Source organism: Pagrus major, chromosome 11 (genome assembly GCF_040436345.1).
Source record: "Pagrus major chromosome 11, Pma_NU_1.0".
Taxonomy (NCBI): domain Eukaryota; kingdom Metazoa; phylum Chordata; class Actinopteri; order Spariformes; family Sparidae; genus Pagrus; species Pagrus major.
In genome coordinates this window covers 18,306,088-18,324,098 of record NC_133225.1, presented here as the reverse complement: position 1 = coordinate 18,324,098, position 18,011 = coordinate 18,306,088, and the positions used below count along the sequence as shown (strand labels likewise).

The 18,011-nt window shown below is 36.2% G+C and overlaps 1 protein-coding gene across 1 annotated transcript; it reads right to left on the bottom strand.

Moving 5' to 3' along the window:
- Window positions 1–2: 2 nt before the first annotated feature.
- On the bottom strand, window positions 3–17,343 carry adgrl4 (adhesion G protein-coupled receptor L4). Its single transcript, XM_073477080.1, has 16 exons — window positions 17,274–17,343; window positions 16,658–16,807; window positions 13,049–13,210; window positions 12,159–12,308; window positions 11,735–11,805; window positions 9,744–9,923; window positions 9,218–9,401; window positions 8,939–9,052; window positions 7,995–8,194; window positions 6,157–6,336; window positions 4,756–4,959; window positions 3,056–3,276; window positions 2,430–2,496; window positions 2,208–2,299; window positions 1,855–2,023; window positions 3–522 (listed from the first exon to the last, which is right to left on the bottom strand). The coding sequence occupies exons 1-16, from the start codon at window positions 17,317–17,319 to the stop codon at window positions 460–462; spliced, it is 2,253 nt and encodes a 750-aa protein (XP_073333181.1). The 5' UTR covers window positions 17,320–17,343; the 3' UTR covers window positions 3–459.
- Between the last annotated feature and the right edge of the window lie 668 nt (window positions 17,344–18,011).

The window sequence follows — 18,011 nt, the reverse complement described above, 5'->3', positions numbered from 1 at the left end:
CATAAAACAAGACCTTTTATTTTGAACATAAAAGAAATGTGTTGGTTTGCCACATTCATTTTAATAATTTACAAATCAATTTCAAACACAAGGAAGGAACAAAGAAAATAGACTATGTAGATTATTTGGAGTGTAATGCTGATAACTGCAAAGGCATTCAATTAAACTGGAAATATAACAAATTATTTTGATTCCTGTATTACTTTCTTTTGTGAACATGTTGGTAGAGTGGTATGTTTGCATTATACAGAAAAATCCTGAACATAAAACAAACAGGATGCAGTATTTTAAAAGGGAAGTAAGATGTTTGGAAAGTGTTTTCATTTATCAGATTATCAGATCTGTACAAAACAGTTCCTCCAACATCATTTTCAAAAATGACAGTATTAGTCACAGGATACTGCAGAGCTGTAGTGTCGACTATTATTGTACAAGTGCAGATGATCTGGTCCCGTTAATTCATCTCAGGCATTCAAAACAACATGGCACATTTTTGAAAAGCCTGTAGTACTCCTCCTGAATCTGGAACAACAAGGAAAACACATAATTTTTATAATATAATATAATATAATATAAAATTGCACTTGTAGCAGTAGCAGCTGTATGAGGAATAATCCTAAAATATATCATAAAAATAACACTCAATTTTTATTTTTGATACACAAAGTATATTTTGCTGCTAATACTAAAATTTCAGTAGGTAATATTGGGCTCCAGTATATTTTCTTTACAGATATAGTTCCTTGTAGCTTTTCCAATCAAAAGTATTCACATGATCTATGTATAAAATATTTGTTTATCATAGAATAAACTAACAAACAGCTTTTAAAGTTCAAGCTTTAAAATGTCAGTTTATAGAGGTAGCTGCTGTATTTTAAAAGCATTTAAATATTCCTCACACAGTTTCAGTGATAACAAATCCTGAAGTATAAAGTTTATATACTATATGATAAATATCAAACTCTGAATTGGGCCATTTTGCATAATGAGTACTATTATTTTTGATTTGTGTATATTTTGCTCATACTTGCTTAAAGTACATTGTTATGTATCAATGCACTTTTACTGACTTGATGGAGTATTTTTTCCATTGTGGTATTGTTACTTTAGCATAACTTAAAGTTAATTCTAATACTTCTTGGATCACCTGATAATAATATAATATAATATAATATAATATAATATAATATAATATAATATAATATAATATAATATAATATAATACAATATAATACAATACAATATAATATAATATAGTATAATATAATATAATATAATATCATTGGTGTAGTCAAACATAAAACATTTACTCAAATACTTTAGTCAAGTATAATTATGAGGTTCTTTACTTAAGCATTTCCGTTTTATTATTTTTTTACACTTTTAATTCAATACATTTCAGTGAGTAATATTGTACTACATAATATAGTAACTTGTAACTTTAGAGTAAACATATAGTCTGGGTAATCTGTGTATGAGATATATATTTTCTATTGTATACTCAAGTAACAACCTTTAAAGTTCTATGTTGTCTATATATTGTATTTTGACAACATATGTTATCTATATGTATGTGTGTGTCATTTTGCATAATGAGCACTATCACATATGTTTTAATAATCATCTCATGGAATATAATATATAATATAATATAATATAATATCTATGGGAAATCAACATTTTCTTAATAGCATAAAGATAATATAATTCCTATTCATCAACATACTGTCATGATGCCCATTATTAGACATTATCATTTTCTGAACTGCTCACTGTCACATGATGAAAGTTAAAGTTAAAATAAATAAATGAATAAAATAAAATAAATAAATAAAGTCCCAACCAAATTGTTACCTTTCTGGACAGGACACAGAGGAAGATGAAGATGAACATGCCCTGGAAGGCGTTGGTGATGGTGAACAGATAGGCAGTGAGGGTGGTCTCATTGAGGATGTGCAGCACTCCAAAGGTCCAGGTGGCTCCCAGCACGAACAGCAGAGCCAGGGCACCACGGGCGCAGGACCTGAGGGCCACAACACCGACTTTAACAGAGTGCGAGTGAATGCAACAAACGACAGCAAAGAACTCATTTTAATATGATACTGCAAGGACACCACATGATACCAAATAATAAACCAGATAAGAAACTTAACAGCTTGATTTTCCATATCCTTTGACCTTCTCATCAGAAGTACATATAATCCTACCTGATGTTTTCATAGTGGCTGATTTCAGGCTTTTTCACAGCAGTGTGCCGGTACACTTTGTAGATGATTACGCCAAAAGCCAAGAGATTAACCTTTAGTGGAGGCCGACCAAACAAACATGACAAACAAACACAATCACATGAATATTTATCCTTGAAACAATCCCTGTTTGATGATTTCAATTAATACTTTTTAGGATGTTACAAAGAACTCTGGTCTTACCAGAATGATCAAACACGCAGGTCCGATGAAACTCCATATGAAGTGGTTTTCCGTGCTCAGCCAACAACTACAACACAAATATAGAAAAAAACACTTTTATTGACTCAATTTGCGTGTTAAGATCTCTTTGTAATAATACCTCATTATGTGGACACATTATTCTATCATTTTACATTAGCCTAATCTGGTCTTATCTTAATTATGACTATATTGCATGGGCACACATACCTTTCTTATCTTACAAATACATAACAATTGATTAGGAAAGCTACCTCTGCTTAGAGTAATGAACAATCGGCATTTCTTTTACAAAACCTCAATGTTTTAATTATATTTTGCGCTCATAAACAAAAGACCTTTATTTATAGATTTCTATTTCAACCCTCTGTCGACCCAAAACCTTCAGAATTTGTTTTACACTAATTCAGTTATTACCTTCCTCTCAACAAGCATCTTCAACTTCCTTTATGTCCCTACAGGCCAAATTTAATCTCTGTCCCCTTGTATTTATAATTAATGTAATTTGTTTATCTTTGTTCCCTGAAAAAAATGCTGAATGAGTCGGAAAAGAAGTCTTTGTAAAAGCCTTTGTCAGTACAAAAAAGGCTCAAATGTATTCGTCTTACACTTTATCAGTGCCATAATACTTGGAGCCGAGTGTTGCTGAGATGGTCACCACCACCGCCGGGCTTCCGTAGCCGAAGAGGTAAAAATTACGGTGCAGGAAGCCTTTGTTGTAGATGACGCCAACCACTATTAAGTAGAGATGGATGCCCTCGATGCACATCCAGGCAAAGGCCGCAAGGAAGAAATAGTGCAGCAGCCCGGCGATAACAGAGCAGAACAGCTACGAGGAAACAAAAGAAGAGATTTTACGTTTAAGTTAATCATGTGTAGAAATACTGTTATTTTGCTCCTGTTGCACTCTTTGTGCATATGTGTTTGCAGTGGTGTAGAGAAACTAAGTGCATTTGTTAGAGTACTGTACTAAAGTAACACTCACACGTACATATATTATATATAAGGCAATAACCATCATTAATAAATGTTAAATGTGTATGTTAATTAAAGATTAGCTAACAGTTATTTCACTGTTAACAAACAATGAAATGCTTTATAAACCATTTGTTAAGCATTTGTCTATTGTGATGTTGCAACTGATGTTTATAATACTTTGTGTATGGTTAATAAATACTGTGTAGTTCAACATTATTTGGATGGTCAGTATGAAGTTGCAAACCTTTGATAAACCTTTACAACTGCTCAATGGGTGAAACAGTAAAATAACTATTAACTATAGTTGATTTTATATTTTTACTCCACTACATTTATTATTGATGAAGTAAGTTAGTAGTTCCTTAAAAGCTTGAAATCATTTATACAAAATTGTATCGACATATAAGACATCTTATTATCTACACAGCAGTATATAAAGCAGTTAAAATCAACCACACCTTTACCAGCTCCATCAATTAAATTTTATTCATATTATATCATTATTGTGATACGAGACTGTATATCGTCTTAGATTGTGTATATTATTATAGCGTGATAAGTCATACGTGTTGTCTTTTCCTGGCGTTAAAGGCTGCATTACAGTAAAGTGAAGTAATTTTCTGAACTTACCAGACTGTTCTGCCTTTACCCACTTAGTCATTATTTCCACACTACTGGGGATTATTGATAATAAATCTCATAGTGTTACAGTTTCATCTGTAGTGTTTTGTCAAGGTACCAATATTCATCACCACAATATTGTTGCACTATTCTTATCGAGGCGTTTGGTCAAAAATATTGTGATTTTTGATTCTGTCGCCCAGTCTAACATTTATGAAGTGCTTTTGAGGAGCTATTAAAATATTGAGATATATATTGTGCATAGCGATATAGCCTAAAAATATTGTAATATTATTCAAGGCCATATCGCCCAACCCTTATTAAAACCATATGTTCATTAATCTATCAAATCATAGATTATAATCCAATAATATAATACAGATCATTCTGAAATAGGCCAGTCTGCATAATGAGTGATTCTAATTCTGCCACTTAAAGTATATTTTGATGTTAATACTTTTGTACTTTAACCTGCATGTAACCGAGTATTTCTACACTGTGGTATTTTACTTGAGTAAATGATCTGAGTACTTCGGTTTGTCTGATTAACATTATTTCTGAGGAGATATATCACTAATCTTTTAGCATTTTCATGTCAAAGGTTCCTTTAAATCAACAACAATGTACTTGTTGCACATCCTCCCTTACTACTGAAATAAGAAGGGTTTTAATCAATGAAATGGCAGAATAGCGGGTCACACGAGCTCACCTTATGTGTGTTCATGTTGATTCCCACCAGGAAGATGAACTCGGCCATGAAGAGGCTGCAGCACAGGTTCTTGTGGATGGTGGTTCTGGTGCTCTGGATCTCGCTGAAGAACCAGAAGGTGAAGATGCACATGGACAGACAGATGAGGGAGATGATCATTCCCAGCTGGGTGATCCGGGTCAGGATGGTATAGTGGGCCACCAGCTGAGAAGCAAATGGAAAGGGAAGTGTTTCATTCACAGTTTCATGGTATGCTGAAGTCGTTATTTGTTATATTTTCTGCTTGGCATCATTTGATGTAACATTGGGAATATTCTGGTGTTACACCAGTATGTTGGGTTGCAGGCATGCAGGGTCAATTCTGCTGCTGCTGTATCACATATAAGCCAGTTGCTGTAGACAAATGGTTATTTTATATTATTTTGACTTTTCCCTCTTAATCAAGGGTTATTTGAAGATGTGTGTGGTGTGTATCTTGGGTGTAAGTTGTGGGTGTAAATCTCTTAGAGTTTCTTTGCCAGTCAGTGTTCATAGTGAGTCGCGTTGCCTTTGGGAGCTGCAAACCCTGACAGACTTGTTTTTGGTTTCAGTGGTTTAAGTTTCAGAATTGTTTGTATTTAAAAAATAAAAAATAAAATAATTTACATTAAAAGCTGGTTCAATGTTGTCATTAGTACCAAAACATACTGGTATTGGCCTTAGTGGAAAACAAGTGCACACCGAAGTACATCTAAACAATGTTTAATCTAAATGAAGTATGCACAGAAGATAAGAACATATGTTATGTTTTAGGTGTTATCTAACAACAAAGATTTTGAATTTTCCAGATAAACTGGAAGGTTGTGGATTGAGAACATGTTCCTATTTCTGAATTTATTTTTGAATAAACTGCTTAAAACCCCGTTGAATTACCCATGACAGAGTTTATGATTTCAGCACAAACATCACTTAATCAAGAAGTTATAAAATACAGTATGACACCATATGTAGTTTACTCAATGAAAGCATTAAATAGCCATGTAAGTTTTCACAACAAGGCTGGATTTCTTTAAAAAAAAAAAAGTTATGTTATATAACAATTATTCATAGATCTAAGGCTAAATATTCAATATCTCTTATATACTCTTCAATAATTAAATAATTTTCCTAAGATGAAAATAGAACAATCTTAGATAAAATACTATTGTCAGAATCCAAATATGAGGTTCACTTCTTGCCCTCTTTGATGACAAACATGTTCACCACGACCAACATTTTTCCTAAAAATCATTTTAATAAATAATCATAAGCCCTGTTGGAAAAATGCAAAACAATGCAAAAAAAGAGCAAAAAATGACCACAAAAAAATAAGGAAATACCTTTGCACTATTACAGTTGTATTTTTAATGTAAGATCACTCACGTTGGCTCGTCCGGAGGACATGAGGATGGCAAAGTGTGTGAGGTGAGTGCAGGAGCAGGTGGTTGCGTTGCTGTTGACGTGGACGATCTTGCAGCCGTGAGTGGCCCAGCGGCCCTGCAGGCTGTCCGCCTCGTACTCCCAGAAGGCGCACTTGGTCACATCAGCTTTCGTGTCGATGGGCTTCAGGGGACAGAGAGGGAACGGAGACGCTGTTAAATGTGGATGGTGCTGTTTTTATTAGTTTTTGTCCTTCACCGCTTGGGGTTAAAAACAGATTGTGCAGGTCCAAATCAGACTTAAAATGAATTATATATCCATCCAGAGTGCTTCAGAAATCCTTTTTAAAATCTTTTGATCAAAATGTTAATGTTGCTTTAGTGTCATTTTCATACATTTTCCAAATATTGCTGTGATTTGCATTCTTATTATTCTCATCTTCTCACAACTTCATGACTTACTAAAAATAAAATGCTAAATAATTATCATGCATGATAATTTGGGTCAATATGAATAGCACAGGGCATAAAGTGCAACCATGTGTGCAGCACACAATGCGCCAAGGGAGCGGCGGGTCACTTTTCGTATTTTTGTGGAAAAGGAATCTCAGTGGGATGTACAAATGTTCAGCAGCAGAATAAAATGGAAAAGAGCAGATTTTGATCATTAACAGCAACATATTTTCCATAAATTATTATGTGCAGTTTATTTGAATTATAACGATCCAAACGACCACCACATTTGCAGTAAAAATTAACATTATTTTCATAAAATCAATTTAAAAAATGTGGTTGTCAATTAGGTTTAATTAGGTTGTCTGTACTTTTATTCTGTAAATCTTTATTATGTTTGCATTCAGTTAGATTTATATGATGCCAAGTTGGTGTAACATTTATGATTTTTTCTTTTATTATAGTAAAATAGTACCCACAAAATCTTCTGTTAGATTAATGTGTCAAAAAATACTGAACAGGTGCAAGAAAAAACTCCAGTGCATCATGGGAAAACACCACACCGCCAGCAGAAAGTATCTGCCCGAAAATGGAGCCCAAATTATTGATTGTTGCTCTTTAAAGGCAATTTACGCAGGACTTTTCACTGCCCATCATAAATCAACACCTCCTTTGTTAGGCTTAAGCCTCAAGGGTCCAACAAAAATAATGATTTTACTTTCTCATACATTTTAATTATCTTAAAAGAAAATACCAGTACATTAACTTTTAGGGTTATTTCCCTCATTACTCGCTTTCCTCCATCAAATATCCCCCTTTTCCTCTTCCCTTTCCCCTTAACTGAGAGGTCACTGCAGACATACAAAGTGCCGAATCTTAAAATGTCATAAAACATCACACGACTACTCCTCCCATGTGAGCTTGTTTAAATTTGACTCGAATGGAAACTCTGCCTGTTACAAAGTTACTGCCGGTCAGTCTGGAAATAAGGAAGCTATTCCACACTGCAAAGGATAAAGCAATGGTAGCTCTGACAGAGATATATATGATGGGGTATTGATGTTTCAAACTGAGCAAAATCCTACTGGAAGTTAATGTTGATAAGTTACTCATATATGACAGAGTAAAGGGGGAATGGGTTCAAGGTAGCAAGACATCTTCACCTAGATTCACCTAGATTTGTCAAAAAAGACAGATTGTACTTAAGTTACTTAAATGCTGCTCAGCTAAATGAAGTGACTAAGGAACTGAATAAGGAGAAATAGCCACTATAATCAAGAAAATCCTACAAAACTATCACAGCCACATTGTCACTGGAGGTATACAACATTAGGAGTGCAGAAGTGTAAAAACAATGTAGCCAGCCTCAGCACTCTGTACAGGCTTTACCTCGTTGTGTCGCAGAGTGAAGGTGACATGGTCAAGTTGGTAAACGTCAGCAGGTTTGACGGCTGCTGCTATAACTTGGGAGTTGACAGTGATTTCCCCAGTTCCTGCATACCGCGAGTAGTCGGTGACACCTGGGTCGCTGCTTGGCTTCAGGATGTCACCGATGCTGTCATAGCGCACAAACACCACTGACACACTTCCTGATGGGCAGAAAAAAAAAAGGTTGTACAAAGACAGAAGGGAGTCAGATTAATTATAGGTTTACATTTACAGCCGGTGTGAAGTTCTGAACTGTGAACGATGTACTACTGATTTTTTTTTGCATGCTGACACCCAGATAATGTCCAGTCAAGTTGGTGCTGCTTGTGTATATTTTGCGGCCAAGACAGACTTGCAGATTTTGGGATGGGTGACTTGTCCCAAAATGAGATTTTACTGGAGCAAATTTTAAGATATGCCCCCAAGGGCATAAGCAATAAATACATAAAAAAAATGGTATTAAAGGTGCTACAGTATATGTAAGAATTAGCCACCTGCCAACTTCTCACTCCAAATAACTCCAATCATAGCTGCTAAGTGTAGCTGCTATTAGCTTGTAAGCTTAGTTAAGCTTTTAGCTGACGTTGTTCAGATAGGGAGCACCGGGGGACTGTTGGTTTTGTTTATTATCCGACTATCTCTGCAACCCAATACATAGATTACACTGACATAACATTAAAACTGTTATTTCTTCACATTCGGTTGATCATTTTTGTTAATTTTAGAACGCACCTTTAAGAAAGAGAAATCTGAATACCCACTTTTACAACAAATTTAGCTTAAAACATATCTGGCATTGGGCAACATATAGAAAAAAAGTTGAGCTGTTTACCCGAGCATGCAGGTGGTCCTATCTCTGAAACCATTTTTGATTTTTGACCATCCTTTAAATATTAAGTCTTTACCATTTCTGTCCTCCTCTGGTCTCAGTTTTGGAGTCAGACTAATATGATCTCCTGCCATCGAAGCAGACACTTTGGCTATTGTGTGACGAGCATCAAAAGTGACGAGTTTCAGCTCTGTGGTTGAGGGAGAAACAAAAGTTGTCAGTGATATGAAGGAATTATCAAATATTAAACTGACAATTTATTCTTACTTTCCTGCACACAGGTGGGAATAAACAGCAGGACAATTTAATATATTTCCGAATGTGTAAGAGCTCTCTGTGTAAATGAATCTCTCACCCATCTCAGTGGCTTTGATTTTGAGCTCAGTTGGAGTTTTGTAGTTGTTGGCCAGTGTCAGAGCACTTTCTTCGACAGTGTGTAGCAGCTTGGTGATGGTATGTTCCCGACGCCCTTCTTTCATTCTGCTCCAAGAAACCAGCTCATCCTTCTCCACCAAGTTGTTTACTGCTTTCACTAATTTCTATTGGAAGAAAGATTTGATAGTACATGTAACATATGTCCGTACTGCATTTGTTTTTAATTAGGTATGATTAGAACATTATGTTAATATATGTTTGTCTCTTTTGATGTTTCAGTAATTGCAAGATATGATGTGTTTTTTGCTATTTGTGAACACACAGCAACAAATATTTCTCCCCTCTCATATTTGATTGCAGCATCAATACAAAAGTCTCCTTGAGTTCATGATAGAAAGGATCTAGATTGTATCCCCCCCCCCCCCAAAACCAGTTCAAAGCATGACTGCAGTTCAGGCAGAGCTCCAAACGCTGAATGAGAAACAATAAAGGTAAACAAAGATTACTGTAAGAGTTGAGTTGATGAAGGATGGTTTGACAGTGTAATCCTTTTCTCCTGCAGCCAGTGTTGACGCGGATTGAGACAAGGCCTCAACATATGCAATCACTTCCACTGAGGTCAGCTCGCCAGACGTCTGCTTGGCAATTTCCTTCAGCAGACTCTGAGGCTCGGTCAGGTTGCTCATCTAGGATGTTTACAAAGAGTACAAAGAGTATTGAATGATATCCTGTAAAGTTCTCATATTACATCAAGGCCTTCATGATTCCTAAGCAAAAATATTAATATACAGAAAATGTCTTTTTGTTGTAGTTAGATGGAACTGGTTGGTAAGCAGCTCACTCACAATCTCAGTAAAGTGCACATACAGATTTAGCAAGCTGGAGACTCCACAAGGAGGAGCTGTTTGGTCATTCTTTGACCAGACTTCAACTAAAGGACATTAGGGTTACAGGAGCAGTTTAACATGTTAATATCACCTCTTCCAAATAATGAAAGTGGTAGCTAATGGAATTCTAACACTTGTGCTGCCTGCAGGCAATGAGTGTTGCAGTTTTTTTTTTTCAGTTTTTTCTATTTTTTACGGCTACTGTTTTGTTGGAGTGTGTTTTTGTTGGATAAAATAGTAATCACACACGATACCTCACTGGAAAATGCTCATCTGGACAAGCAATCTGCAAATGCAAAGTAGCAAATGTTTTTTGTTAAACAGTTATTAAATTTCCCTTTCTAAACATCTATTAACTGAGCATAACCTTCAGTATAAGGCTAGTGAGTGATTAAATCTTAATCTCCATGGGAATATTCCTGGTAAAATAAAGGTAGGTAAAAAGTACTGTACTTAAGTACAATTTTGTGGTGCTTGTACTTTACTTGGATACTTTTTTTTTTTTAAATCACTGATTCCAATAATCAGAAAAATACTGAATGTTGAATCTGAAAGGGTGCTAATCACTCTACAGTATACATACATGTAATACTATATGCAATATGTAATTTACTTTCACTTGTACGTTTGATATTTCAGTACATTTATTGACAGAAAATAACTTTAGATATTTCTACATTTAGCACATTTAGTATTGTACACAGACCAGCTGCTACTATCGGTACCCAGGCCAAGGCTTCTGACAGAAGGTGGTGTAGGGAATTTGCTGTAAGGGCTCCACAACGATGGAATAATCTTCCTATGAGAATCAGGTGAGCTACCTCAGTATCCTCCTTTAAAAATCTTTTAAGAAACTAATTTTCAAAACATGGTGTATTAATGTATTTTATGCGTATTAGTGTATTTTTCTTGTTTATGTGCATATTCTAAGGATGTTTTTATTTTGTTTAAATTCCCCCCTGTATATAATTTTGTAATTGAACTGTGTATTTTTTGTTTTTATGTTTGTGAAGCGCGTTGTAAACTTGTTTTTGAAAAATTGTTATATAAATAAAGGTTATTATTATCATAATTATTATTTTACTTTTACTATGGATGACTTTCAGTTTTACCAGAGTAATATTTCAACGCAATATTTGTACTATTACTCAAGTATAACGTTTACTTTTTACAACACTGATAAATGGTCACCTAACCAGAGTATTATTTTAATCTCCTTCCTTCTCCAGTGACCAGGAGGACAGTCCTGGAGAAAAGGGGATGCATGATGACAGAGGACACAATAATCATAGTATTTTGCATAAAATATTACATGCTCTAGTTAAAAAAAGTCATATTTATTAAAAAAAGAAACAACTGTAACACCCATTGCGTGCAGGTCTCCTATCGGCCAAATTTGCTATTGTTAGCCGTTACTTTTCTTGCCTGTAGGTGGCATGACGTAGGTGTATGTTTGAAACTGCTGTCACTGCAGGCGGCAGTTGGATAATAGTGGCTGGTGTTGTAGTTCAGTCTTATATCATGTTCGACTCATTTCTCTCCAACAGAGGGCAGTGTCATCACATCTATTTATACCGTATTCGTTTGAACTCCTGGGGAGGGGTACTTACATATTCAAGTGTTTTGTTGACAGTCTGTGTGATGCAGCCGATGTTGTCATGGCAGTATTTTTGGGGGTGCTCTGGAAAACAACAATTACCAAAAGAATCTCTTTGATTGCTTAATTCATTTCCATAATTTCACCAGGGTAAAACCTGTTACATTAAAGCCTGAATTGCATTAAACTTGCACTGGCATAACATCACATGGCTCGCTTTGTGATCAACATCGCTTAAAACATCAGAAAATTCAAGATTGCAACTTTTACTTGATGTGTTGCATGATTGATTCTCCCCTTGAAAAATGTTTAAAATGATCTTGTTCTTGGGGAGAGATGAAGAAAAATGCGTGTCCGTGGATGTAAGTACCAGTGCGTGTCATGCGTGTGTGTGTGTGTGCGCGCGCGCGTGTGAGGCCTTCCATCCTCATACCGACCTTTACATCTTACACCTCCCTCTGGATGAAAGTGCTTAGTGCCTGAAGTAGGGACGTAATCACGCTGACAGGTGCAATAGAAAGATCCATTCGTATTATGGCAGTGTGAGTTTGGTCCACAGAGCTGTCCTGACTTGCATTCATCAATATCTGAAAGATGCAAATGAAGAGTTCGGGCATGATTAAAAGATAAACACAATATGATTAAAGTGCCACTCTCAACATTACTGATAAATACAGATATTAACAAGCCTGTCAGTAAAGTATTTCTACCTCAAAATGAGTGAAAATGAGACAGGAAGTGAAATGATGATCCCACAAATAAAGAATGTGGGCTAAGAAGCCCTACTCATTACATTTAATACTCTGTATAATTGATTTGGGGAGAGAAACTGCACTTCCTGCATGCATATTACACATTTGAATATTCATAAATCAGCCTCTTGAATCAGCTACATGCTCCTGCACCAAATTAAACGGCGTTTGCCACCCAGTTGGAAATCTGCAGGAATACTTTCTGCAGCAGCGTGGGTTAGAGGTGCTACTCTTCCATCGCAAATGGAGCAAAAGATCTCAGGTGGTTGCTCAGAATAGCAGATGGGAAGGAAGTGAAAGGCCGAGGGGGGAAAAAAAATCACCTCCAACATGTTTATCCTCCCCAGTACAGTGAAAGAGAAAACAGTTCACAGCCACAGACACACGCTCACGTACAGTCCTGACACCCTCACAGCTGTGTGTGAACTGTTTTCACACTCGCTCATGTAAATGATAGCTTGCTCAGCTGCATGTGAGGCCTCTACCAGTACAGTTCATAATAAATTACTGATCATTACAGCATGTGACCAAAATGAATTTTTGTACATTTGCTGAGTGAGTGAATCGGACGTTACCGATGCATTCGGTGCCGTCGTTGGGTTGGAACTCTTTCGGTCCTATCGACGGTCCTGTCGATATGTATCCAGAGATACATGTGCAGTGGTAGCTGCCCTCTGTGTTGGTGCAGTTCCCCCTGTCTCCACAGATATTGGTGACATTCTGGCACTCGTTGTCATCTGTGGTGGAAAGGAGAGGATAGAAAGAGAACTGGGTTAGTTGATAGAAAAACAATGTTAAAAAAAATGCACTCAGGCTTAAAAACTTGTGGCTGCTTAAAAAAAATAAAATCGTATGAGCAAAGGACATGAAATATATTTGCAATGTGATTTACAAAAATTAACTTAATTAAAGCTGCATTATATAGTTCTGAAATAGAGATATTTATTTGATATATTTCCATTATAAACAAGCCATCCTCAGAAGGGAATTACGTCCTCACTGTTTTAAGCAAGAAGGATGGTAAGGGTCCTGCAAATATAAACAAAGTATGAAATTGTGTTTATCATGACATTTTTTTCTTCACCTCTTCTCTTTTTCTCTTCTCTTAAAATGTCTTTCCAAAAACTACATATGGCACCTTTAAGTTAAAAATCTTGTCCTCTGTTTTGAACAAATGTTTTCTTTTTTTAAAATCTTAAACGGATATATAATTTACTTTTGATGGTCAGTGCATTATTTACAATATGTTCTTCGATTAATTGCACTTTAATGTTTCCTTTCCACTGAAAAATGTCCATTTCATTTTTGTTCAGTCTACCATGTGTCCCTCTACTTAATTTACAACATTTCCCATAAAGCCTTTCAATACACTCGCGCCTGAGCATGTAGCAAGTGTCTGTTGGAGATATTTGGAGATAATTGTAGCTGTAGTTGAAGTTTCTTTTGTTACTTAAAAAAACTGCATGGCTTGTGTCGGATTTGCAATTTCGTCTGCAGCTGGTAAAGAAACTGAAATCTCTTCAAGATAAATGTCTTCTTTGACTCCTGGGCATTATGCAAAATGGCTGGACTATCAGAAAACTCTTACTTTGCCCTTTTTAACTGATATTAAGCCTTTAATATAAAATAGGGCAGTAAGTTGTCTCTTACGTACAGCCTAAATCATCGAAATTGCCATGACATTCTTGGGACATGGTGGCAGCAGTTCTGAACATGAACATCTGTTTTCCAAATTTAGATACCAGAGCTAATATTTGGTCATAAATTCAGGAGCGATGATTTGGTGGGATTATTTCTTTTTCTTATTTCAATCCATGTGTCAATGTCCAGAAAACTAACCCTGTACAATCCCCACTCTAGTATATTTCCAGATTCAGTCAAACTGTCCTCCAAAATTAGATTATTATTTAATTTAATACCTCAATCTGATCCTGAACCTCAGCGGAGCTCAGTTCTGTTGTGTGTCTCAGGCTTCAAAAAGTAAGTCAAGTCCTGATTAAAGCCTCGGCTGCCTCTAACTTCTATCCAATTTCGATTGTTCACATTTGTGATTGATGAGTTGTTTTTGTTGTGTTTGATTTTGAGAAAATCAAATTACTTCAAATATTTTTCACCCTGTCACCCAGTTTTTAAAAAGCACTAAAAATAGAGCAGCTGGGGAGTTGAGGATGTGGCTGTGGCCCACACACTGTAGAAAGTGCTGTTCCAGCTTTGTTTTCAAACACGTCTCTCGTCTGCCAGTTTTTTGGAAAATGACCCGGTAAGAATTTCCACTGTTGTTTTCCCTTGTCTAGGTATGATGAACACTGTGCTCTTCCTCCCCCCTGTACCTTTTGCACAAAAGCTGTCCGGGAAGGGAAATCCTCTGCTCTGATGAGGGAGGTGACTGTATCCAAAGGGGAAATACCTCCATGACACACAGGACCCTTGAACCGTCATTGTTTGCACAAACATTGCACCCACATATTTTATGAGTCAGTCTGATGATTTGGATTTATCTTCAAGTATTCAGTAGATTCTGAATTTTTACCTCCGCCCAGGAGGTGTCTGTTTGTCAGCTGTCGTCGGTTGGTTTGTCAGCAGGATTACACAAAAACTACTGAACAGATTTCCACAAAACTTGGATGGAAGATGGGGCTTGGCCCAGAATAGACACCATTAACCTCTGGTGCAGATCTAGATAAAGGGAGATAGGGATTTTTTAGGAATTTTTATGTTAATTTCTTTAATACTGCAGGATAGGGCATTTTCAAATTTTCATTAATATCTCATTGAAGAATGCATGGATCTTGACCAAAAAAAATCAGGCGTACTTACAGTAGGTGGCTGGTTTCTATAAGCGATTAAATTTGAGGCAGATCCTAATAAAAATTCAGATCTAGCGGTTTTGAATAGGTTTGATTTGATATTGGATTCGGCTTGATTGAACTGAAGGGGCCTGCTGGGCCTTGGCAGAGGTATGCACTCTACTGAGTGCCATTCTAGTTTTTTTTTCTTTTAAGAAAATGGTAAAAACAATGAATGGATCAGCTCATCACTTCTCTGAAATAAATATTATTTTCTCAATTCTTTTGTGTTTTTTGCGTTTTTTCCATTAAGTAACTTTTTAAAGAAGTTAATTCTTCACAGTACATCAGGAACTAATTCATGGCATCTTGTTTCATGATTTTTTTTTTTTGCATTAAATTAACTTTCACACCAAATGAACCAATTATTTTTTATATCTACTAGTACTTAAGAACTCTATTAACACATTACTTTATAGTGCCATTTTGTTTTAAAACCATCCGCTGCAGAGTTTCTACTTCTCATATTTTGATTAACTACTGGCCCTTGAAACATGCAGGCTGTTGTTGTGATTGTGATCTGGAAACAAAAACGGTTCCAGGAATTCCAAACAACCCAGAAACATAACAGGAGAAACAACGCTGACTGAGAGGCAACGCTGGCTATTAGAAGTGTTACTAATAAAGCTGTACGGTGGAGGTATCTTTTCTGATTGCAGTGTTTTCTCTGTAATTAACTCTGGGTGAGGTGAGCTGCCAAATAATTGGTAGGCAAAAAAAGAAAATGCGAGTTCCAAACTTCCAAAGCTGCTGGTCCAAATACAGCCTCTTAAAGAGCACAAACAAATCTAACTTTAACTCATGGTGCCTTCATGTTTTGAAATGGCCAAATTCATTATGAAGCTCAATTTAAAAGAATTAAAAGCAAAATTAGAAGGTAAAAATTATGTTTGAGCACTAAGGAACTCTAGGTCTGTGGAAATGCAGTTAGCTGCCTGTAACATTGAACATTAACACAAGTCAGCATGTTCTGTATCAAACATGTTAACAAATCACCACAGATATTGTTTCTTTTGCGTTCACATGTATCCCTTTTATAATTTTGATAAAACTGAAGGATTTATGCTATCACTAGATATTGAGTAAAGCTTTAACACGTGAATGCCTGAGATATTTTTAGCTGTTTACATTCCAGTTATTTTGTACTGCACAGTCAACCCACACGCTCTAAAAATGTTAAATTAACCCACGTGTGTGTACCAATGTTGGCCCATTGCTTCTGCCTGCTTATGATGGGCAGTCACAAACAGCAAATAGTCAAGGCTTCCTGTGTATAGCTGTCTTGCTTCATTGTATATACTCAGGGACATATAAGTGGCTTGTATTTTTTATATTCACCGTTGCAAAAACTTGTTCCATCTCCAGTATATCCATGTTTGCAGAAGCAGGCATTGTTTGATCCATTCAGGGCTTTGCATGTTGCAAGATGGTGACAAGAATCACAAATGTCAGAGAGGCTGCATGGATCCATCACACTGGAGAGCCATGCTGCGAACATAACAGTACCAGGGTTAAAAAAAAGTAATATCAGAAGAAGCAAAAGCAAAAATGTTAAAATACTTTTACTAAATACTAATTACTAATTAGTAGTAATCTGTTGTTTTTTTAAATTATTTTTTTAGTATGTTTAGTTCCAGTAGAAATTGTATTGTAATCTTTTGGCTGCGTTAATCGGTTACTCATGTAGCCACAGGGTCCAGTGAACTCATTACCAAACTACTGTACATTCAAGTTTAAAATACTCATGTAGCAACACACAAAATCAGATGTAAATGTAAAAAAATCCATATCATTTTAAAGTCATTTACAAATCTTATATCAGTCTCAAATCTGGCCCCATCACACGGCCCAAAACCCATCAAAGTTAGAGACCCCACAGATACATGTACTTCTATTACTGTCTCCCTGTAAGACACCTGCTGCCTTATGCTAGAGCAAAGATAAGCTCACGTACCTGTCAAAAGTACAAGTTTCATTGGCGACTTGAGCAAAGACTCCATACTTGCGCTTGGTCTGGATTTTACTTTTAGCACAGACTGTGGTGGGCTGGCTGGTGACGTCGTCCATTTCCTTGCATCAGTTTTCCTGTTTCCCTAAACCTGGCCCTTCCTGTCCTGATCTTTAATCTGCTTTCAAAAACATGCAGCCTTCACCCTCCCTTCAGCAACCACTCCAACACAAAGCACCCAGAAGACTCTTTTTATTTGGTTACTCTGTAGATCTAATATGAACGATGTTTTAACAGAATTCACTCATTTTCCTGTTTCTGTGTTGACACTGTGATTTATGTCATCATTTTGCGAGCCTTCGCGCCATTGTTCTCACTCGAACACGAAGAGCGGGCCTATGTAAACACAGGCCAAAACAACACCGACTAACCTCACGGAAGGACGACCCCCTCCCTTCCGCAAAAGACTGTACACAAAATGCACACACACATTCCAGTGCTGTGCGTCTTGCAGCGAGGTCTAAATACCTGTAATTCATCCAGGATGATTCAAGCCTTTGAATTTCAGTTTACAGACTAAATAATCTACTTTTCAGACTCTTTAATGTAGTGTTTGATTTATATAGGCTTACTAACAGCAGTTTTTTAATAATAACAACCAAATTCTTAATAAAAACAACTAAATTATTGCATTATTGGGTCGTATACAGTGGCTGTGAGTCATTTTTTTGTTTAAAAGAAAAA